Genomic DNA, 20,263 nt, shown 5'->3' with positions numbered 1-20,263 from the left:
GTTTAAAAATAGACATTTAGCGAATTAATCCGAAGATGTGAATAAATATAGTGGAAGTTTCTTGGTTTTTATTCAGAGCTTAATGAAGATTTGCTTTATGGCTTAATTATCAAAATACTTAATATTGAAAATTACAGCGTGTCAGATTGTATCCAACAAAAATTTGCAGCTTTATTTTCTCGGCACTTTTGCCTGCCGAAATTAGCGATTCCGCCTGCGCCGGATCGATTAATTAAATTAACTGCTCGATCGAGCCGCAGAAACGTGAATTGGGCGCAACCTCGCCGAAAGTCGGGCCCGATAACACGATAACTGGTAACCGTGTGGGGAACGCGTCGGTCGTTTCCGGTCGCGGGGATGAAAGCGCGGGATCGATATCGGATCGCGCATAAAATATATCGGGCCGCCGGAATCGCGTCACGCCTCGATTAACTGTTTCGCACGGCTCACAATTTGTGCGCGCGCGAACGATTACGTTTACCACCCGCGGGATAATAACACAACGTACCGCGCAAATCGCGAGATTTTCAGTCCCCCTTTCCTTCCTCTCCGCAGCAGAGCGGCGGCGATGGCAAGCAACAACGACCGGGCATTGCGTTGTTTTCTCTCCCGCGATATGCCGCGCTGTGTAATTACGATAATCCGCTGATGATATAATTTACGAGGCCGCATCGCTACCCGCGCATTTATCATACGAGGTAATTTCCTGCTTTATTATAATAATATCCGGGGTAATATGCCTCCGCCTGCGCGCCGAATATACCTTCTTATTTTCGAGCACGCCGCTTCTCTTCGTTAACCACCTCCGTACCGCCTTAGCGCGACGTTAATTATTTCGCGCAGTTTGCCGACTTGCGTTTTCGCGCCACTGCGCACACACGACTCGAGATTACCAGTTAAATTAATTCTTTTAATTGCGACCGATAATTTAGAAATTTGCACGCGTTAGAAAAATATGAGACTTCGCGAAACTCTAATAATAATGAATTATCCCAGCAATAAGGGAAGAGAGAGATATACGAGAACTAAAGTATATCTAAGAAAATATTCTTAATTGCAGTAGTAATTTTTATTTTTATTAAAGATTTATTTATTCGAAATATACGTGCGATTGTGCATTATCTTACAATATAAACTCCAATAATCATGGGAGATATATATTTTATTATCTCCTTGTTCGAGATTCTCTCGATTTAATTGACAATTTAATCACAATGGAAATATAACTCCGCTTCGTGCGAAGGATCCAATGATATCTCGAGGTCTTTTTACGAGGATCCGAATCACAGTTAAAGTCAAAACTTATCTCCAGTAAAATGCTGCATTCGAAACGACTCGCGAGATATTCGACGAAATAATATCTCGCGGGGTGCAGACGGAGGGAGAGGGGATGAGGGAGGAAAAAGTGCCGGCGATGCAGAGTAAGCGAGCTCCAACCCTCATTCATCTTCGACGCTCGTTCCGGCCGAGGATAACATTATTTCGACCGTAATACTTCTGTCGGAGAATCGCCCAGCGGAAAAAGTAGTTCGATGTTGCAGCTGCTGGCGCACGCGTACTTTCCCGTACCTCGACAAATGGCAATAACGACGATAATAGCGCGCCGAATCGTGAAGAGGCGGGATAAAAGGAGATTTCGAGGGGATACAGACGTAAACGAAGACGTGCAGCTCCATCGCTTGCGATCGATACAGCTTGGAGGATAGGAAAGATCTTGATATTTGGATCTTTTATTTTGCGTATCTCTTATATACTTCTCGCTCTTTAAGAAATGGCGGTAATTACTGCTAGAGAAAAAAAATAAAATCGCTAGTAAAAAAAGAATAAAGCAAAATCTACAAAGTAATGAAGAATTGTTATACATTTGAGATAAATACCTGATCGAGTTTTTAAATTTTTGATTTAAATTGTATATTCAATAAATATTTTTTCGATTTTTATTCAACATTACAATTAAGCAGAATATTTAAAATACTTTACTTAGATAAAAATTTATAATAATCTAATTAGCATTGATCAATACTGAATTTTTATTGATACTCTGGATTAAAATAGAGCCAAAAAATTAATTACAAATATCATAAGAGACTTCTATAGAGATAGAATCAGATTTTAAGAACAGATACTATATATATTTTATCTTACGATTAATAACCGTGTTTTAATTAAACGCTTGACAGATTTTATATCCAGCCTATAGCGAAAATTAAGTGCAAGAAAGTACACTGCATAGCGCGATAAACAAAGAAATTAATATACTTTTAGTTTTTATTTTATTAGAATAACACAAGCGCTACGCGCGCACCATTCTCTGATTTTATGTTAAAAAGAATATTTTCAAAAAAATAATATAAAGTTTGTTTTAACTCGATTATAATATTTTTTGATAGAAATCAGCTGATAACTGTCAAAAATATTAATCGAGTTTAAAGTATTTATTATAACATACATATTATTTAAAATATATTATTTTAATTTTTATAACATATTATTATTTTAAAAATTAATTAGCAAATTAACGCTTTAAAATCAGCTGATTTCTGTCAAAAAATATTAATAAAGCGAAAATTTGCTAATTAAATTTTAAAATAATAATGTGTTATAAAAATTAAAATAGTAATATGTTGTAAATAATATGTTATAATACCTTATCTTTGATTAATATTTTTTGACAGTTATCAGCTGATTTCCGTCAAAAAATATTAATCGAGTTAAAACTTTATATAATTTTTTAAAAATATCATTCTTTTTAACATAAAATTGTAGAATGCGCGCGCGCTACGCGCACGTTTGTGTTGTTCTAATAAATATTAAAATCACTATTTAGAAAAAGAATAGAGATAGCAAGGAATAGACAAAGGATTTCTTAAAACATTAATGTGTATTAATTATAATCCGCGCGGAGTTATCGTTCGTACATAATTGTTTTATTTCCATAGTTTAATAGAAAATCGTGGTTTCGGAGATGCGTTGTGATCCACATGGCATATTGATTTTTCTCATTTAGAAAACACGTGGAGTCCACGTGGAGTCCGCGCGGAGTCATCGAGCGATGACCATTAGATCTAATAGAAAAGTCGAACTTTGTCGACTCGCAAAATGAGCTCGTCTTATTGGCGAAATATCGCTTCTTATTGGCGTTTCGGATTTTCTTCTCACGTCCTTTCGTTTTTCTTGTCGCGTCTCGTTCTTTCTCGCGTTATCTCTAACTTTTTATAAGGCATGTCCACGCGGACTCGAGCCTCGACTTTTTCTCCCTTTTAGAATAAAAATGAGATTTTTAATTAATATTGTATTGGTACGATAAATCTATTTGAAACAAATTTAGGCATTTTATTTGGAATCTATGCTGCATATCTTGGGCAAATCTTGGGAAATTTCTATATGGATTGTAAAGAGAAACGAAGTGTTATAAATATAAAATATGTGGAAATGTTTTGCATATCGCGAGACTGTACCACGACCTACATCAAAGAAACGCATGCGCATATATACTATTATAAGAAGAGATGACGTACAGAAAGCTCGATAAAAATCGCTGCTCTAATCGCTGTGAGATCGACAAGGTGGAACGCGCTTTTTGCGGAAATATTCGCGAGTATCGTGAGATGCCGATCTCTCTCGGATCAAACGAGAGAGATTCGGAAGATAGAGAGTACAATGTATACGTGTGAGAGAGCGGGATCAAAAATAATAAGAGCGTGATCGCGGCGAAGTGTAGCATATATCCGAGGTAGTAGACGTTGACGGGATTTCCCAGAGAAAAAAAGGAATATGTACGACGATATACTCCCACGCCTCTCTCTACTCGACGAACCCAGCCGAAGCGAGTAACCATCACCCACTCGACTACCCACCACCCGGCCAGCCAGCAGCGAGCTAACCACCCACCTGCGTTAGCCGCCACCGTTGCTCTGCCGTGTTTAAAGCTCCGCCAGTAAAACAATAAATTGAGCTCGAGAGAGCGGCAGAGTGAGAGGACCGAGAAAGAGAGATGGAAAGAGGGTGTGAGAGGAGGAAAAAGAAAGAAGGAGAGACCAGAGTCGCGGCATACTACTATAGCGCGGAGGAAAGCGGTCCCTGTCAGCAATTGCCCCCCTCTTGTAAGAAAAAATGGCAGCTGCCGTAGCTGGATGGCGCGTACGAGACCATAATACCGCGTACCACCCTACCTCGCTATGTACGTGTGGACGTACGAGCGCGCGAGCGCGACAGGCGGAGCGGTTCACCACGAAATTGGAGGGGCAAAATAAGGAGAGGGAGAATGGAGGAGAAGGGACAAGGACGCGAGAAAGAGAATGAGAGAGGGTAGCGGTAGACGGCGTGGAAAAAAGCAACGCGCGACGAGGAGGGACACCCTGGGTGAGCAGCTATGATGACGATGATGATGATGACGAAGATGATGACGACGACGACGACTAGGACGACGGCGGCGACGACCACCACCAACTGACCAAGAGAGGAAGGAAGAAAGAGAGGGAAAAAGAAAGAGAGAGAGAGAGCCAGCCTCCTGCTGATGACGATTTGAGCATGTTTGTATGTATCGTCGGCCGCCGCGGTTGGCAGTTTCGGTCTGACATGGGCGCGACAGAAAGAGAGGAACCAAGCAGAGGCGAGAGAAAGAAGGACAGGGTAATAACGTTTAGGGGAACTTCGAGGTGGGTTCCGCAAACCCGGGTGAGACCCTGCAGGCGGAGTTGGGTGCTGATCCCAGAGGCGGAGCGTTTGGCGGAGAAACCGCCCATCGACACCCGCAGGGTATCCTTTCATCTCGCTCCCGCTCTTGGTGTTTCCACCATCCCTTTGACTCCGACGTCCGACCGAGCCGTGATGATCGCGTGGCGGGTGGGGACCGAAACGAAGAGGCGACCGGCGGTGGCGCGGGTCAGTCTCTCGGGCAACCCGGTCGGTCTGTCGTTTCTCCGCTCTGTCCGCGCCACGTTTCGCCTCGCGCGGTCTGGAGTGATAAACGACACATCAAGCCCGGCTTCGCATTTCGCGCGCGCGATAGAGAGAGGCGAACTGTGTACTTTCTCGCGACGACGTAACACCTCGAGGTCCACGCATCATTGACGAAGAGTGCCTCTCTGACCATCACTCGCCGGCATCGAGTCTTCATCATCATCATCATCTCGGATCACGCTAAATGTCACGGCTAGCCACTTAACGATCGTGCTTTCGCAGTGTTGTGCTACGAAAATCTATCCGTCATCGACCGATCAGAACCGACCTGTCGACTCTCGGCCGCGATCAATCCGCGCCCTCGAATCCTCTCGCCTCGCGCACCGTCAATTTCCTCGCACGCGTGCTCGCGCGCATGTCGACAACGAGGAACCGGAGCTACTCTCGCCGGCGGAGGAGATAATGCTGATGCCGTTTTATCGGCACTCGCGTATCAAGGATAGAAGCTCGCATCGTCTACCGGACAGCGATTATCAGCACCGCGATCATCGGCATTGTTGTCGCGGCGCACGACGCCCGTAGCGACGTCGCGACGTCAAGCGAATCGGCCTCGAGACTCGCTCCGATTAGTTCACCGATAGACCCCACGTGGCCCAGGAAGCAGCGCGCGAGGTGATGTTGCTGGAGTCGCGAGGCCTCACCGGTAGGAAGAGAAACGGACTGACACTGACCTCGTTCGGCGACGGTGGCGGCGGCGGCGGCGGCGGTGGTGACGGAGGCGGAGGCGGCGGCGGTGGCGGCGGAGGAGCCGGCAGTGAAGAGGACGACGAGGAATCCCGACATCACCTCTATCTGGCCAGAAAGATGCAAGGCGAGGGCACCGCCGCCCCCGCGGTACCCACCGGATTGTCCGGATGCGCCGGCGACGACGGTGACGAGAGCTCGAGCCCGTCGCCGAACAGTAGCCTCCTGAACAATCTCAACAACAATTGCAACTCGAACCGGCAATGCGCGACCGACTTCAGCATCGCCGCGATCATGGCACGGGACTCGCGTCAGCAGCAAATGCAACAGCAGCAGCAGCAGCATCAGCAGGAATCGCATCATCATAGGCATTCGCAACAGCAGGCCGTCGGCGGCGGCAAACTACATCAGCACGGTAAGTCTCTACGGGATCGATAGGAGGATCTAATCAAGCTCGATAGAGTTTTTCGAGGTGTCATTTGAAGTGCGACAGATTTGGAAGTAGTTTGCTGACGGCAAGATATGGAAATGAACACATACAACAAGATCATTCGAAGAATTTGAAAATGATAATTGGTAGAAAATTTCTGTTGAAAGAAATCATCAAGAACCACTGAAGAATCACCAAGTTTACAATATGTGATAACAATAGTTAATCCATATATAAAACAAGAGATTTGTTATCATCTTGGACCGGAATTTAAATACCGGAAGTAATCGCTTTATGTGGTTCTTGAATAATTATCAAGAATTTCCATCAGTTGTCAATTCTATCATTAGACTTTTCGCGTTTTCTTTATAATACAATTAATGCTTTAAACAATCTGCTTTCTTTTTTTGTCAGATACTGTCTTTACTTTATAGATTGTTAAGCGTTTCTGCAACTAATTGCAAATTAATTTGGCAAATCTTGAAATTATTGCAAACTATGGCGCGGTCTACAAATATAAAACATGTTATGCTATAAGGATTTACTTTCTGAAATTTTTATGGAATCTTTTCATAATTTGATTATATGATACGAAACATTCCCGTGTTTTTAATTATGTATACTTTACAGATAAAAATTAATTCAGTGATTTTGACACAATCTGCAATGGGTTGCTTTGTTACTGTGATGAATCATTAAATATTTTCATTTAAATCAGCATAAGCTGTGAATCATGTATTGAATGTCGTGTATATGTATTAAATTTCTCTATTAAATTTCAGCCATTTCAATATTATTTTAGTAAACATTTTTTTAAATTGCACAATAAAAAACTAGGTAATAAAAAGCAGAGTTTAATATTAAAAGAAACAATTGAATTTATGCAATCAAATATTTGTACATTTCGTGATTTTATTTTTTCATACAGTTTCTTATGTGGTTCTGAATTAATTAAGCAATGTTTAACACATTTTTATCATATATAATATCTATTAAAAAACCTATAAACATTTTTCACATAATAGCGGAACATTAAATAGCTCTAACAGTGTTCAAAGTGTTACATATGATCATGTGTGCACAGATTACATTTCAGTGATATTAATTCTAAACTCGATCGCATTTATTTCTCTGAAGAGATTTCGCATAAATCCACGTCGCACTCTTGGCTCGCGAGAACTCGTTACATACCCGACATAATTGACATTTCATGTCGGTGTATCAACGCGCGATTATTTTCGCCTATGTTGTTGCAAGTAATTTTAATTTTATTACTAGAAAATGTTTCAAAGAGAGAGAGATATACAGTCATCAATAATGAGATTAAAGTTTCTCGTAAAACCTTTATCAAAATCAGTCAAAATTTGATTTTAGTATTTAAGTATTTTACATAATTGTATATAAAGAATTGTTTTATTACATTTTGTTTATTTATTCCTTTATTTAGCTCAATGTTTAAATAAATAATTAACAAAAGCTATAATATTTTATATTTATAAAATTGGATAGTAAATTCTTTCTCTCTTTTTCCCTCTGTTCCTTTCTATCTCTTTCTCTTCTTCAAAACACCATTTATTAAAGTGATTATACACTTCGATCGATACACTAATGTTTCTCTTGAGTCCTTATGAGAAATTTGCCTCGAGCTCGTCGTTCATTAATAGCCAGCAGCTTCATTACACTGTTATGTTTATTGTTATCGCGCCTCTCGCGAACGCATCGTCGCCGCTTCGGTATGATATTGCGCGACTCATAATTCTCTTCGCGCGGCGCACCTCTCTTACCTTGGCGCATTAACTCGAAGAAAAATCGCTCACCCCTTTCGGTACGGCCATTCATAACGTTTAATGCGGCCATTCCGACGAAAATGAAGCGACTAGCCCATCGTGCGATTTTTGCGTCGTACCTCCGGCCTACCTGTTCGTCGTCACGGCTCATTATTTTTATGGTCCCGTTAAAAACTTGCCAATTAATTTTCGATCATTAACGTTTATCATGCGTACTGTTCGTACTCCGATTCTTTTGAAACGACTCGATGCTATCAGATATGTCTATATGTGAATAAATGACGATGACGTCGTTCCATGGAGCAATTGCAAAGTATGTGAAATGAAAAAGTGGTACCATTTGGCAAATTGGAGTACTTTAACGTAAATTTATCTATGAATGTACACAATAATGCAAAACTTTCTATACATATAATTATGAAATGAAAAGAATCAGTTTTAAAATATAGAAGAAATTTTTTCCAGTTTTTTTTTTTAAATTTTAAATAAAGAAAGTACATACATTTCGCAATTGCTGTATGCAGTGCTTTTACATGCACTATCGAAATATCAGCACGAGTGAATTTTTTAGAGGCTTATAGCTCTAGTTCTTAGACTCGCCAGCAAAGATGTCGGAAAACGAACGAGACATGTATCACTCTCTCTCTCTTTCCTTCGATGCCGAGAAATAAAATATGGTGACGATCTCCTCGACGAAGCATGAATTGCGCGGAAAGTTTTCCGCTTGACGTCTTCTCGCGTTTAAATATTAATTCAGGAAGCGGCGGTGACGCACGTCGAAACTTATGCTGTAATTATCTCTTAGCCGGCGATTGTCAACGTTAACTATATATGTATAAAACCTCTATGTCGCTCAATGTTATCGTGAAAATTTTAACACGAATCATATTGCAGCGATAACATTTCTTTGAAATTTTACTACAATAATTTTATTGATGATAAAATAATTATATAATTTATTTCTTTTTTATATTATATTTTTTTTATTACAATATAATATTGATATACAATTTTAAGAAAAGTATTACACTCTATATATTTTAAATTATAATACTATATCACTGCAAAACAAATGAAAATCTATGATAAATTGCAATGAAGACAATTCTCAAGATGCGACAGAAAAATGTGACAGAAATTATTATTCTCAAAATTGTTTCGTTATTTTATTTCTGCTCTGGACATCTGCCAACGTGTAGATCAGATATTTACTTATTAAAAAAGACATTTGCGATTATAAGTAAAGGGTTGAATGTTAAGGTGCGACGAAACACCGCTCACCGTCGCGTTTTAATTCGCGCATTTGCGGACGTAAAAATGTCGACGAAGAAAATTACAAGCTGGCGCGACGCTCTAATGAGGCCCTCTAATATAGAAATTGTTCCGAACTGTCATTATCGAGATAAATGGCCATAGCTTGGCATTGGGGACGAAAGCGAGTCGTTTTTGTGGGGAAACGGGATAATGGTCCGTCAGTTTCGTTTCTTTTAACGACCGAAAAAGGCGTCCGGAGCGGGGATTTGCGCGGCGAAGTCATTCCATAATCTGTCGGGCATAGTTGGATAGCTATATCTTATAAATAAAAGATAAATCGGCCTAAATGATTACTAAGGAGTTATTGGATACGGTACAGAAATTACTGTACACGATAAGGGAATTATTAACATTAAAAGCAAAAGTTTAATACGAATTATTATTTAAATGACACAAGTGTATCAATATTATCAATAATTTTATTAATAATTTTGCTACATTTTATATTTAAACATTTGTTAGAAGCAATTAACAATCTGATTGCACTTTTAAACAAATATATTGTATTATTCTTTCTCAATAAATAAAATAATTGAGTTTATGTAATTTTAATAAGAAACTTATACTTAATGTTTTATAATTATCCAGTATAAAAATATATTTGTTGTATAAATTATCTTAAAAATCAGCACCTAATTGTCAATTGACTTTAATCAAAGTAAGTGCGTCATAGCAATAGTATTTTTAAAGCATTTCCTTCGAAAATCGTACACAGAAATATTTGATTATGCGATCGATAATGAGGATTGTATTGTAGCGAATTCGGCGTCGATGTAGTCACAATTCGGATAACGACCGTAAATTATTTCGGCATTAATGAATTATTTAACGCGCAACGGCGTGAACGGTAAACAAAGCGGCCATCTAAATCGCTGAAATCCATTCTTGTGAAATAATCAGCCGGGAATATTTTATGCAAAAGAAGAACTGCGTGGCTGCGACATTTCGTCGCTTTAGAAATTCATTTGCGAAACACGCGTGACAATGGTATTCGGAATGCCATTGTGACTTATTTCAATGTAAAGGAACATTACATTAGCGTTTACAAGGATAAACGAAAATAAATGAATAGATTATTAATACGAATAGGTTAATGAATTTGATGAGATAGCATCTTCAACAGATATAAATAAATTTTTTCTTCAAAGAACAATACCAAAAAATCATTATTGCATTAAGAGATTTATTTTGTATTATTTTTGTAACTATAAAAATGTTTATATTCCTTTCAAATAAACAGGCTTCTCGGTTTCTGTGTGAACTTGCTTTTCAGCACGTGTTATCTTGTCGATATAATCGATTCAGATATGTGGGCGAAGTAGTATACATTTCTATCCCGATAATTTGTATTCATGCGTGTATGTTAGTTTCATGTTAGCGATAGGTGAAGGATAATCTTGTTGGTTCGCTTTGATTTCCTATCGAAATAGACTTCATCGGGTATCGATTAAGAAAACTTTGACAAAATTTATACTATCATGTGAGATAAGAGACACTGCATTATTCAAGAACACGTGTCACGCCTAATTGAAAATGTTACTCACATGTCAAGCGTGAATTTTGTTTAGAATCACAAATTTCATTTAATCGACCAGCGTCGAGATTCAAGCGGGCCTATTAGGTGAAACGGCACGGCGGGTGGAGCAGCGAGATTTAAACTACTCCATGCTCGAGACGCGCATAAATTGTTGCCACCACGCTAATGAATTATTTAACGCTCGTCGCGCGTCGATGAAATTCGAGTTGTGACTAGGAATACTCAAATTTAATTTTATTGATGTTTAATCTTTGAAGATTGATCCTATCCACTCTACATTGTGAGCCTGCATAGCTAAATCGTGAAGACGAAAATACACATTTATGTTGTATTTACATATATAAAATATATAAAATTTATATATGTAACTAATCTAAATATACATGGGAACAATATACATTACGAAATTATTAAACGAAAGGATATAATTATGAGATAGATGCGAATGTTTCTTAAAACGAGCACATTTGACTTTACAATATACAGATGCGAGAGCTGCATTTGCAATTCTTTACAGTTTATTCTTAAATATACACATGCTTATGACTTTTTATTTTACATTTTATATATTATGATATTATAGTAAAATTTGTAGGCAATCTAATATGCAAAATTTAATAATTGCGATCCGTAAATATTCCACAATCAATCTTTGATCGATTTTCAATAAAATAATTTTCCCAATAAATCAACCGGAACTAGATTAATTCTATTAATAATTTTCCCAATAAATTAATGGGAACGAAATTGATTTTATTATTCTTGTTCTGTGTAATATCGGCTACTGGAAAATGACACTTCGATGATGCCTAATAAAATATACACAGTTGTGGGCCCAGTTGTGAGAGGTGAGAAATGAAAAATCCGTTGTTCTCCGCGCGTCGGATCGGCCAGGTGAGGTGTCCCATCGGAATTCTGGAAACGGCCGTGGCCACTCTCCGGGCCCAGCCAGACGTCCGAACGAGACTCGATGGTGTTCGGTTTCATCATCGCGTATCTTGGACGCCCGCGGCGAATAATCGCCCACGAAGATCCTACGCGGCGCAAAATTTACGGTCGGACTCGCTGCAATTCACCCACGGAAACGGGCCGCCATTCCCAAATAAACTTCGGCAAACGGCGGCATGAATCGGGCTCTCCTCCGGCATACACGCACAAATACACGCGCACACACATGTGCATCGCGTATTAGAGTGTGCGAAATAAATCCGCGATCCCGCGAACTTGATCGTGCTGTAAAACTTTATCGTGACGAAGTTCTTGTACTGAAATCGATTCTCATCGCTCAAATCTAACGGAGAATTAGCTTTCAACGAGCAGAGAGAAAGGAAGGAATTTTATGTTTGAATTTTATGCTCTTCTCATAATTGAGAGGATAAAAAAGTACTAAATGCATAGAAATGAATCTTATCGTGGACAGTAAGTGCGCGAATTAAAATTTATCGGTCGACAATATAAGATACTTTTTACATGAATTATCGCGAAAAAAGATACGGTTATTAATTTTTTTGTAATTTAACTTTGATTTTCTGCGACAAGTTTTTTATTTTTCTATATTAATTCTAAAAAGAAAGCCTTTTTTACGTTTTATATTAAATTTTTGTGTCACATCGAAAAGATAGACACGAACAGTATTACTGGGGGATAGATTACTGCATCATTTAAGAGCACGGAACGATTGTTAGCATTGAATTTCTCAGGATGAGTGTTCGAAAACAATATAACGACTTATAGATCGGACGTTTCATTGGTAGATATGCTTATGCGTCACGGCTGTGTCCTTATGTAAATCCATCCGCGATGGCCCTCGTGCTGCTTGATGCCGTTGTTTGCCGACGTTTGTTTTCTTGCACCTTCGCTCACTCGCGGGCGAGAAATTTAAATGAGATGTTAAAACGAAGAAAGTACCGTGCGTCGTCGAACGACGGAATCGACGGCCGTTAGCCGAGATTTATTTTTACTATCGGCCGTCGAACATTTGCGTTAAATCCAATGTGTTACGTACCGAAGAAAAACCGGTATTCACCGGGCATAATTCCGGGATTAAAGCTTGGCACGCTATCGGTCCCGCGTTTAACATTTAACATTGTTATCTCGTCGGAGTTTGTTTGAATTTTGACGGTCTGAGCCGGACCGACGAGAACGAAAGAGACACGCGGTCGAATTCGGGCCTGGGCCAGATTTTTCTCCTTGTTATTGAGAGAACGTGTAGTATATTCAAAAGCGAATTTATAGTTGCGCACGTCCTGGAGGCAGTCGTAATGCAGAAGTAGTTGTAAGTAAGAAGCTGTAAGAAGCAGCAACCGCGTCTATAAATATTTCACGTTGTATGTTTGCAAACGGGAATTGTGATCAGGACAGACAATTTATCGTATTATTTAGCGATAAATATGATTTATTTCTCTCTGATGCATATTCATAAAAAATATTTTATAAGGGATGTTAAATACAACAATATACGACATTTTTCGAGAATCCCCCAATTTCGTGCTGATAACATGTTATATTTTATTTAGTACATTTCCAAGTTTTTTTTTTTTAAACTTCTCGTTCAAATAACACAAATTTCGCTAACACCCCGTGAAGAATTTTAATAAACCTGACATTCCCCGTTTGCCGAGTTTCTTCGAATCGATTTCGACGATTGCGAACGACGCTCGCGGGACCGGAGGGTTTGCATTTGAGTAATCGCAGACCCTTAAGCCTCCTGGTCCTTTAATTTTTTTTCCACGCGCAGGTGCGGGGCCCCGCGAATTTCTCGATTGAAACTCGGCGGGTTCGCGGACGATGCGAACAAAGCGGATACTGGGAGCGTGTTAATTCCCTGAACGGGTCCTCCTCCCCCCGAGATACGCGGGAATAAACGGTAGCTCGTTTTCACGAGCCGAAGCACGGCTCGTGAAAATAAAAGAGTCACGCGGGGACACGTATAGGGTTTCATCGGAGTGTCAACCATAATAAATAGCCAATGACTTAGTTAAGCGGGAAGCTACTCGAGCGAGCGCCAAGTTACGACCGGTCGAGTTGAGCAAGGAACAGGTGGTGGGACGAGTGAAGAATCTTTGCAAAGCGAAGCGTTAGCGAAGGCAGAAACGAAGATGTATACGCATTTTATAAAGTTGACAAAAATAACGAATAAGTATATAAATTTCGTTATAATGCATAAACGCACCAATGAATTATTACGAAGAAATATAAGAATGATAAATTCTAATAACAGTATTATATAGTTTTGGAAAATTGTTTAATATATAATATAAAAGAAATTAGAAAAGAATTTATTAGTAAACGATTACATTCATTGAAATATTTATTATTAGTTTTCTTATATTTTACTTTAGAACATTAAAAAAATTACACGCATTAAAATAATATAAAGACATAATATGCATTCACATACGTATATATATACATATAAATTTATCTATACTCTCTTTATTTGAATCATTAGTAAACACTCTTTTTATACGGGCCGAGACAAAATGTTGACTGCAACCAAGAGTGCAGACAGCACTTATCTAATTTATGTACTTTATTCTTGTCGTCCCACTTACAACTTTGTGGTTCACCCACCTGGTCCATGCCGGATACTTAAACGACCATTGACACGGACGAGCATCGGATACGATGAGTTTGGAGACGCTCCTCTCGTCTGAAGCGGATTGACGATTCCACTTCGAGGTGGTCTCGGCGATTCGCTTCTTCTCGCGACGAGATATATCGCCGGGTTTGAATCAACGCGTTTCGTTGACAAGCGCGAACATTGACGATATAAGACTCAAGTTTATGTTTCTTTATTACAAATTGTCAAGGCGTGTTCAATCTTGATATGAAAATTGCACGAATTATATTTCAAACTCAATATAAAATGTGAACGGAGTTATATTTCTCGAAATGTCACGAAAAACATCGTTGAAACGTAAAATGATCTTTGATTGATACAAGATTGCAGTGATCTTGGGATTTTTATATTAATGCTTATTCAAGAATTATAAGTCGAGATTTCGCGCATGTAGAATATGATATCACTGTACTTTATTCAAACTTTGAGAGATAAGTTATATATATACAAAATAAAATTTATATATATACATATACGGATATTATCATTAGATAAAATTTTGCAGTTGACATTACGTTACAATGACGTTTGCGTAGAAATAGACGATCAACAATGTCGTTCGAAAGGCGAAACGTAGGGTAAGAATGCGCTTATTAAAGAGGCGTGCATCGAGATTACATTCACATTCCTCCGTTCCGATAGTTTTGCAAATTGCCGGTAATGACAAGGCGATCGGTCGATTTTCCAGGCTACGGAAACCGTTCGTGGAAAGCATCGGCGAGGATCGAACGATGACGACATGCTTCGTTCAGTCTCAATTATACGCTGTGTTCTCACTCGGGTAAAACGTAAAACTGATTGGTTTGTACGCTCCGAAATCATAGGCCTGCCTCTTTCCGTTTGTCTTGCGAAACTTTACCGATGATTAGGCTATCGATCACGTATTCCAGTTCCTGGATAACCGGAAAATTGCGATTCATAATTAGAGACTGTTGAAGAATAATGTAAATTCAACTTATAAACGCATATATCATTTTATCGATATACCGAACATAGTACACAGAATCAATAATACACAGAATCATTGACTTTAAAAATAAAATATTGTTCAGTGCAACTTTGTAAGTCTAAATATCGAGTCGTAAAATGTGTAGCCTCTAAAAAATTTCATTTATTAATTGTTCACATTCGATAGTTTTGGCGTGTATGAGTACGTTTAAATGACTTGACGATTACGGCGGACAATTCGCGGAAAGGACCGGTTCAATAATGAGAGGCGAGCTCGGGGACGGGAAAATGAAGGAATCGTCGAAGTCATCGTCACTTCGTTACTTCTGTTAAGAACGCGACGCAATGTACAAATGACAGTGCTTGAAATACGAGGTGCAAACGACATTTGTTAGCGCTTTCCTGCCACGTTAACGCTCATTCCGCGGTGATATCGAGGAGATACGGACGACGCGAGACAGACACACAGACGAATTCACTCGGTTTGCCAATCCATGCCAATCGCGTTTCCTTTTGCATTTTCCACGTGTCGGCGATTTGCTCAAAGCGTTATATATTTCTTAGCTATTGTCCATACTTGTGTACGAAAAATCATAATCGGAATTAGCTATTTTAATATTAAAGGATAAAATGTAGACTTAAAAAGAGTCTGAGTGAAGAAGCTTTCGATATATATGCCATTTAAAAAATTTTTTCCAGATTTTTCGAGCTTAAAAATTTTCGAGAACTGGCTTTTACAATTTTATCTAAAGAAAAATTACTTTTAACATGTTAACATTAGCATAAATTAGTCTTGACTAATATAATGACTAATATAATGTCAATTGTATGCTCTAATTCATTTTGCAGTAAAATATGTACAAACTTCTTTCTTTTTATCGATCTCATTAGATGTCCTTTTAAATTTACCAAAAACCATCATTAATAAAAATAATTCCCATTAGACGTCATATGTATTTTCAAAGAGACTTATCTCTTATCATATATATATATTTTATTGCACATTCATTTATTAAAATTAGGATCTAGGATTAAAGTAATAGGTATAATATTTAGCTAATTTTATAAAAAAAAAAATAATTTTAAAAACGCTTATTTTTTCTTAAATCTTTTTTGTAAGAATACATTATTGTTTTATTTAATTTTAAACTTGCGCACTTTTTTAATACCTCCGTCTCGATTATTTAAAGACGCTCCATTCTTGTTGCAAAACGTCTTGCGTACGTTGAGTAAGATGTCGAATAGCGTAATCAATTTTTTGCGTATGCCGGACGCGACGCAAAAGGACGTCGTCTTCGACGAACGAGGAAGAAACGCACCGCGTCACGCTCAGATTAATTTACGTTTCGCGAACAAACAAGGTGCCGGTTTTAATTACCTGTCGACAGATTGATTGATCGATCCCGGAGACGTTTCTCCTATCTCGCGCGATCAGATACGGCGCGTCAATACTCAATTTACCTGGTTGCACGGCAAACGCACACGGCTTCCGCGACTATATATCTTCGTGTCTTCCCCGCCGTGCGATCGCGCGTTACGCATACGCGCGATCGCACGGTATATCGCTAATTTACTTTTCATTAATGACGGATCGATGAGTCGGCGCAATTCCGGCGACGCTTAACGGAGCATTTTTAATACACTTTTCGCTATCTTAATTAAATATTTAGACTTCGGGGAGAGAAGAGGAGAGAAAGAGAGAGAGACGGGGACCAGCTTATGTTATTAGCGAGCACGAAATTCGTTATCGCCGACGCTTAAATTAAAATCAAGGAAATGGCCGCAATATCACGCGGATTAATAAAATATCGTCGAACGCACGTTTGCCTGTCAACCGCGAAATATTTTCGATTTTCGGTGACCGATCGTAATTCATTCGCGCGCGCTCGTAAACTTGTCATCTCGAGCGGACATCGACTTCCGTTGGAACGAATTTACGATATCACTCTCGTTTCTGCTGTTAAATTGGATTGTTAATCTTGGGAGAGAGAGAGAAAGAAAGAAAGGTATATATTTTTTTAAACAGTTTTAAAAATATTGTGTCGGGAAAAAGATTTTTAATATTCTTTGTCTGAAAATAAGGCTTTGTTTTAGACGTGTTATAATGTTTTTTCCCATCTTCTAAAAATCAAAGATTAAATTTCAATACTTCTTAAATTTTAGAATCGTTTACAATACTTTTCGTACACACAGAGTTGATCTTAAATCGGCAACCGACAATTTAGCGTAACCGAGTGTTTCATGTATCAAACTTAAAGTGAAGACATCAATTTGACGGCAATGTCTAGCTTCCAACGAGTTTGTTCGCGTCGACTTGCGATCGTCCGGCTGAAAGGGACTTTTGTGCTAATTTCCCTCGTAGAATGCGAGGCTCGTAGATCGTCGTCCGCGCTCGCCCTGGACCCATTTCAATATTATGTCCCGCGAGCGCTTTGATCCGCTTCGGTCGCGCGCGCACTCGCAATCGTAACTCACTCACGGCATGCCGTAAAGCCGCGAGAGACTCGTCCGACAAGCAGACCCCGGCGGCTCGTCATCCGTTTCGTCAGTCGTTTAACACGGTCGTAGATCGTGTCGAATAAAAATACATATGACGGACCACACATCGTGAGTCGCCTCCCAATTACGAGCCGGTTGCTCCGATAAACACGAGAGGCTTTCCTGGCAATTTAAATATCCGTGGATCAGAAGATGACTTTCTCCTCACACCTTTTCCCCGACGAATTACAAAATGCCGAATATTTCAGCATAATTTTTTCATCTTTCTTTTAGATTTATTATTCTAATATTTCTTATGAATGTAAGAATGTGGCGGAAAATGTCCGCTAAATTGGCGTAAGATAAACCGACTTATTGAATCGTCGCGATTGTCGCTTATGTTATGTAAGATCCGCGAAAATTACCAGTTTCGGTCGCTTATTTACGTTGGCGACGTCTTGAAAAATCGGTGGGTTCTTGTATTTTGCGATCGACGTGACGCAGCAGGTGTATCGCCTGATGCCAGGTTCTTATCGCGTCAAGATGCCGCGATCCTCGCTGGCAACTTAATCACGGATATATCCGAGGACGCCGATTCTCGGTTTCCCTTGTCACTCCACTGCCTCTCCGCAATTAAGCGAAGAAACACGCTCGATTTCAGAGGCCACGCGATGTTCCTGGGAGGTAATACGTTTCGCGATACAAGTCGTCGTCGGTGATTATCGTTTCTAATCAAGCTCGCGCGCGCAAAATTAAAATCTCCTTATTCTCGATACTCTTTAATCTTGGCATATAAAAGTATCAATAAGAAATGATTACAGTTATAAGGTGAGAGGGAGTCAAGAGAGTTTATTTCAATATTAAATTAATTAGATTTTAATGTTTTACGTGAGAAAGCATCTGGCAAAAATTCAAGGAAAAATAAATAGCGAATCGAATCTTGACAAAAGAGAGCTAAACGATTACTTTAAGAATAATCACCGTAACGAGGAATCTCGCGAAAACGTCTTCACGTTACACCACAGGTGTAACTATAATTCCGGCTACGCCCACCGAGTTGTATTAATGAAGCGATATCGATCGGCCCTTTCAGGATTTATATACTCGATCCCGCGGCTATTAAATAACTTCTTCGAGGAGTGTTAAACGCGCGCGCGTTCAACACACTCGGCTATCTCGGCTCGTGTTTGTGTGTACCCTCTCGCCGGGTAATAATCGACGATAAATCGGCGTATCGGTGCCGACGGTAATTAATTATTGCTTTGTGGTTATCGGCTCTCTTGCGGTGGAAACGACGAGTTGCGTGCGGATAATCCCCGCCGACCGGCGAGTATCCTCTTATATTGAAAGGTTCGCGGAGCCGCGAGAGCTCGAAGCGTAAATACAGAGCCCGGCGACCGCAAGGGACTCTCCGCGGCGTTTTACGGCCAAAGACTGACCGACGGATGAAGATTACTGTTATTGCAAGTGGTAATTCGTACTTAATATTCCGCGATGCGTTGCGGCCGCCGAGGAGTTTACTATTGCGTAAACATTCGCCCGATCTATCGGATCAAACTCTCTTTAACCTTTGCCAGAGCGATCCATTTATCTCGACAAGTGAGCATTTTCCAGAAGTAACAAGTCATAGGAAGTATTATCGAGGAAAACAATATTTTTCGAAATAAAATTAACATTATAATAAAATAGAAATTCAATAATATATATATAATTTATATAAAAATATTTTTTCATGTGGCGAAAAATTGTAGTAATTTTTTCGGAATTTTGTTTCAACGTTCTGTCATCAAGATGCTTATATTTGAGAGATTGGAAAAGTTTAAGCAAATTAAATATCTCTCTCTGGAACTAATCAAGAAATATTTTTTCGAAAAATTCACTCCGAGTTCGGCAAGGAGTCTATAATTAAAGATTCTGAGATACACTGCTGTGTGCATCGGGAAGAGTTTAATGTCGTACAGCCTTCTGTAGATCGTGTTTAAAAATTTAGAATTGCACGTTACATTCTCTTAGGCGCAAATTGATGCCGTATCAACGGGTTAATAACCAAGGATCGACGCTAATCGCTTTCTATTCGTATCGCGAGACTTAATAAATACGTTGACGGTTCGTAAGATAAAGATAATCTCAATATACGTATATCTTGTGTAATTTATCATGCGTATTAACGTTGTAAAGATGCGCTTTCGCATGTAGAGAAAAAACCGCACGATGCAACGTAACGTAGACATTACGAGTTGTAGACATTATAATCGCGAAATAATTTACATAATTTATATATGTTGCATGCGACATTATTTTGTAATGTAAAAACTTGCACTAGGAGAAATTACACCTTATTCTATGAAATATATTACATTTCTGCCTTATTGCGGAAGGTATTAGGATTAATGCGAGCAAAGGATATGAAACAGAATAGAAAGATATAACAATTGGTATATATTTTATAATTTACACACAGATTTATACAATGTCAGTTTGTATTAAAAGGAAATTGTTTT

At 39.1% G+C, this 20,263-nt stretch overlaps 1 protein-coding gene across 2 annotated transcripts in view; it reads left to right on the top strand.

The window, feature by feature from the left end:
* The first annotated feature begins 4,882 nt into the window (after window positions 1-4,882).
* Window positions 4,883-20,263, top strand: part of LOC145933361 (uncharacterized) — a 44,352-nt gene continuing 28,971 nt past the window's right edge. For both annotated transcript variants that reach the window (XM_083032988.1, XM_083032987.1), the window contains exon 1: window positions 4,883-6,061. In XM_083032988.1, coding sequence (XP_082889114.1) covers window positions 5,578-6,061 — 484 coding nt within the window. In that variant the 5' untranslated portion in view covers window positions 4,883-5,577. The remainder of the gene's footprint in view (window positions 6,062-20,263) is intronic.

This window comes from Prenolepis imparis, unplaced genomic scaffold (assembly GCF_030444845.1).
Source record: "Prenolepis imparis isolate NDT839.2.m4 unplaced genomic scaffold, iyPreImpa1.0 SCAF_3, whole genome shotgun sequence".
Taxonomy (NCBI): Eukaryota; Metazoa; Arthropoda; class Insecta; order Hymenoptera; family Formicidae; genus Prenolepis; species Prenolepis imparis.
This window is presented reverse-complemented; position numbering and strand designations above follow the sequence as displayed.